This window comes from Corapipo altera, unplaced genomic scaffold (assembly GCF_003945725.1).
Source record: "Corapipo altera isolate COAL_440 unplaced genomic scaffold, ASM394572v1 60707, whole genome shotgun sequence".
Lineage (NCBI taxonomy): Eukaryota > Metazoa > Chordata > Aves > Passeriformes > Pipridae > Corapipo > Corapipo altera.
The window spans coordinates 325-4,798 of NW_020887090.1; the positions used below are offsets into that span (position 1 = coordinate 325).

At 53.0% G+C, this 4,474-nt stretch overlaps 1 protein-coding gene across 1 annotated transcript; it reads left to right on the plus strand.

Moving 5' to 3' along the window:
- The first annotated feature begins 970 nt into the window (after positions 1-970).
- LOC113941464 (phospholipid-metabolizing enzyme A-C1-like) lies at positions 971-4,467 on the plus strand. The gene is made up of 4 exons (XM_027632614.1): positions 971-1,230; positions 1,659-1,868; positions 2,064-2,332; positions 4,336-4,467. The coding sequence occupies exons 2-4, from the start codon at positions 1,751-1,753 to the stop codon at positions 4,429-4,431; spliced, it is 483 nt and encodes a 160-aa protein (XP_027488415.1). The 5' UTR covers positions 971-1,230; positions 1,659-1,750; the 3' UTR covers positions 4,432-4,467.
- The last annotated feature ends 7 nt before the right edge of the window (positions 4,468-4,474 follow it).

The following is a 4,474-nucleotide window of genomic DNA, read 5'->3' on the forward strand; positions in this document are numbered from 1 at the left end:
GCTTTGGGCTTTTTACTGTCTTCCTTGAGAAATGGAGTTTCTGCAGGCGATGACAATGTTGCAAAAAAGACTAAAAACTCCTTCTTCAGAGGCCTGGGCTTTCTGGTGTTGGAGGGAGAGGGATAAGAGGCTCAGAGATTGTAAGAGAACTTTTACAAAGCAAGCTGCTGCATGTTTATTATTATAGTATTATATTATTATGCTTTATGTAATTTACTATGTAGATCATCATAAATATTAAAATAATAATGTAATAGATAAAAAATTGTGTAAGGAATGTGTAAGAAAAAGTCTCTTGTACCTTTTTCTGAGGGGGAAAACCAAATAGATAATCCCGTGTGATTGTGTATGTTAGGATTTTAAAAGCTTCTAGACTGGATTTTACAGCCACATGTGATGGAACGTACCGATGGGCCAACCTGGGAAATGCCGGTGAAAATGGCACTGGGCAGCCCCTCGTCCCAGCACTCCACAGGTTGAAAGAGAGGAGATTAACAAGAGCTGCAGAGGAGCCACCACCGCACCTGCCCATGCAAAAGGGCTGGCCCTAAAGAAGGTAGTGGCTCTTTCCAGAGGACAATGTATATAGAGGGGGGTTAGGGATATAGAGGGGGGTTAGGTACACAGTTCAAAATAAGGATGAAGTTTTGAAAGAGACTGTAATGGGAAAGAAAATTCTGCCACTTTATTGCAGACAGTGTTTTCACCTCGGTACCAGGAGCCACAGAGAGGGAGCCAGGTGTGAACATTGGCAGCACCTTCTGTGGCTGCAGCTTGGCTTTACCTGGCATTTTCTCCTCCACGGTGTATGTGGACAGAAAGACACAGAAATTGGTGAAACAATACAGCAGCTCCCAAGCCAGGCTCTAATCAGCAGCCCGGGGTTCTTGTTCTGCAAGACAGCGTCCTGTGGAGTGACAGGGCACAGAGTCAGTGCTGTGAAGGAGTGCTAGGAAGCAATGCTCAGACGTCGAGGCTCCCTGCAGGGTGGCGGTGCACGCCATCCTCCGTGGCAGGACCACAATTCCCACCCAACAGGTGGTTTTGGCAACACCCTCGGGAGCGGAGCCCCGAACGGAGGGGCGGGACAGGACGGGACAGTTGCCGGGCAGAGGCGGCAGTGACCCCGGGAACGATCATGCCCTTCTGGCATCCCCGTGGCGTGCCCAGCCCCTTTCTATTTAGAGCGGGCCGGCAGCGCGGTGGCGGCAGCAGCGGGACAGGGCGAGGGTGAGCGGAGCTCGGGGGGTGCGAGCGGGCGTCTGCCAGCAGGATGCGACCCCGTTGAAGACCGGAGGCGGGCACGGCTCTGGCGAGCGGCCGGAGGTGTCCCGGAGCCTGGGGACGGGCTGGGCACGGCGGCACCCCCGGGGAGCCGCGTCCGGCCAGCGGAGCGGGATCGGCTGCGGCACAAGCCAAGACCCGAAGGGAGAGCGGGCGGGAGGGCAGCGCGGCGACCGGGCGGCGGCGGCTGAGTCGGGGATGTTGGCGGGGAATCCGACCTCATCCTCTGGGTGGGTGGGAGCGGCGGCCCTTCCCTGCGCCAGCGGGCGGGAGCGGCCGCCCCGAGCCGGGGCGGGCGCGGAGGGGCCGCCGCTCCGGCAGCTCATGGCCTCGGTGCCCGGCACTAACGCCCTCCGTGCCTGCCGTCCCGGCAGGTGCCTCTGCACACCCCACACCTCCCCGCTCCCTGGGCCCTGCGCTGAGCCAGACCAGCTGCACCGTCGTGTCCTGACCGAAGGCTCCTGGGATGTCACGCCGCAGGCACCAACCCGAGCCTGGCGACCTGATCGAGATCAAGCGATCAGTTTACCAGCACTGGGCCCTCTACTTGGGGGATGGATATGTCGTCAACGTGGTGTCCGCAAGTAAGCCTGGTGCAGCCTGTCAGGGTGCAGAGGGGGTGCTGTGGTGCCCCAGGAGCCCTGTCTCCCTCTTTGAGCTGGTGGTGGACCGACCCTGTGTGTGGAGATGGCCTTTCAAAGAGCAGCCAGAAAGCCATCTGAGCTTTTGAAGAGACATGACAGGTTCTGCCTGGCTTATCTCCTTCCTGTTTTCCCCAGATGAATGGATCCCATCCCCGTTAGCTGAGATGGTGACAATATTGACCAAAAAGGCCAAGGTGAAGAAGCAGCTTCTGAAGGAGGTGGTGGGAAATAATGATTGGAAGGTCAATAAGAAGTATGATTGCTCCTACACTCCCCTCCCGGTGAAGGAGATCATCAAGCGTGCTGAGAGCTACATTGACAGGGAAGTGACCTATGATTTGCTTGACAAAAACTGTGAGCACTTTGTGACATGGCTCCGCTACGGCGAGAGTGTCTCTGACCAGGTAAGTAACATGAGATAAGCCCCTGTGTGCCTCACACAGCACCTTCTTGCTGCTCCCTGTGAGCCCCTAGACAGGGACACAGCCCACAGACTGTCTGGGGACAGTCAAGTCCCAGGTGTGGGGTCCAAACCTCTGCTGCCTCTGGCCTCACCAGAGACCTTGGAGCAGGAGGATCACTGTGGTCTGTCTGCACCCTGACAGTGCCCTCTTACTGAATGCCACAACCTAAGGGTAAAAACTTGGGTGTTACCCCTTCTGCTTATGAAGCAGATGTCTCTCATTCTTTTAATTGCCCTGATTACCCCTGCCTGCTTTTCCTTAACATGCCTGGGGGTAAATATAATTGCTTCTTTTGTTTCCAGCCTGTGTTTTCCTTTCCCTTTACAGGTCAGGAGAGCAATTCGAGTTTGGACCCCTTTCGCTAGTAAAGTGGTCACTTTTTTAGCTGCCAGTAGCGTGGCTGTGGCTGCTCCTCCTGCTGGTCCTGTTGTTGCTGCTGCTGGTACTGCTTTGGCTGACAGAGTTCTGAAGGCCAAGTTGTCGAAGGCAAGCAGGAAAAAGAGACAGAGCTACTGATGGGCCATTTGAAACACCTTCGAGCAAGGCAGAGAGCCCCAGGCTATGGGTGGTCAGGCCCCAGTATTTGCCACACCTGATACCAAAGACTACCAGCAACTTTGCTGCCCTTCCTGAGATAATTGATAATTACAAGAAAATCTAAACAAACTCATGTTGACCTAAATTCCTCTTCTATCTTTTGAGTATAGTCTTGGGTGCAAGTGCAACAATGCAGCCTTGCTTCTCTCTTCCGTTTCATTAAGAAATAACAAGTCAAGAGTGGAAGGTGATTGCCAGCAGCACTAGCCTGTTTGCCGCATTTGCTTTTATTTCATTGCCTGCGATGATTTTTGTGGCAGTCTGGGAGCACTTGAAGGCAAATTATCCGTTCCTTCCCTCCATGTTGCCTCCAGTGTTTTGCTGAGGACTAGTGCAGGCTTTCTATCCAACCATCCTGCTTTTATCAGCTACAGGATGGGGGCTATTTCTGTGAATATCTGATTTTAACCTTACCTTCCTGGAAAAGTAAAGTAAAAGTATTGGTGAGGCTTTACAGTGTGTCCTTCAGCTGAGGGCCTGTGTAAATGGAAAACTACCAGTTCCCAGGCCTGCAAAAGGGCAAGCAAGGCATGTGCAGTGTCTTGGAGCCTGTGCTGCCTGTGGGATCTAAACTGAGCTGCTCCTGGGAGGATGGGAGGTAGGTAGGAAAGGCAGGTCTTGTAGGCTGTATCCCTCAGTGTTTTCAAGCAGTGATCTGATTTGGACAGGATGGTGTTCTGTTCATCAAAGCGTCCCTTTCCCCGGCTCCTCTGACTCCCTTTGGGAGCAGCAGACCCCCAAATCTGGGAAGGTCTGACAAAAAACCCAGCTGGATCCTTCTCAGACAGCTGTTTGTTCCACTGTGCCATCACACTTTCCCTCTTCACCTCTATAGGCCCAGTGATTGTTGGCATTAGGCCTGAGCAAGCTTTCTAGATGATTTTTAAGGTCCCTTCCAACCAACCCATTCTGTGGTTCTACTCTTTGGGCTGCCAAAACATTGGAGCTTAGAGAAAGACCACTGGAGGTGGCAAGGGCAGCCAGGAGCCTTTGTCCCCCAGATCTGGGACCACTGCCTCTTCAGTGACCACAAGTGGATTTTAAGCAGTTCATAGTCAGCACATCAGTCTTTTCCCCAGCCAGCAGAAAGGCAAAGCCGGGGGCCCTGCAGTGCTGGGGGTGATATCAGTGCAGAATGAGCTGTGAGGCACCTATTACTCATCTCCCAATGTCCTGAGCCCTGCTATTTCCTTGTCACAAAGCTGATGTGTGAATTATCTGAGAAGAAAACTGTTTGGAAAAGTCTGGTTTGCTTCTCTTTACTTGGAGTATCTGGCTTAAGTGTTTGGAAGCCTGTTCCCTGTGACCCACCTGCAAGAAAGACTCCTGTGTTGGTTTTATTTCAGGCAAGTGCCTGGCCTGTCAGGAGAGATGAGAGCAAAACAGTTGTCTCTAAGAGGCTTGCTGGTTTTGTCTGCTCTTCACATCTTGGCGACGTTTAATCCCAGCCAACAACTAAGGACCAGAGAGCCACTTGCTCACTCT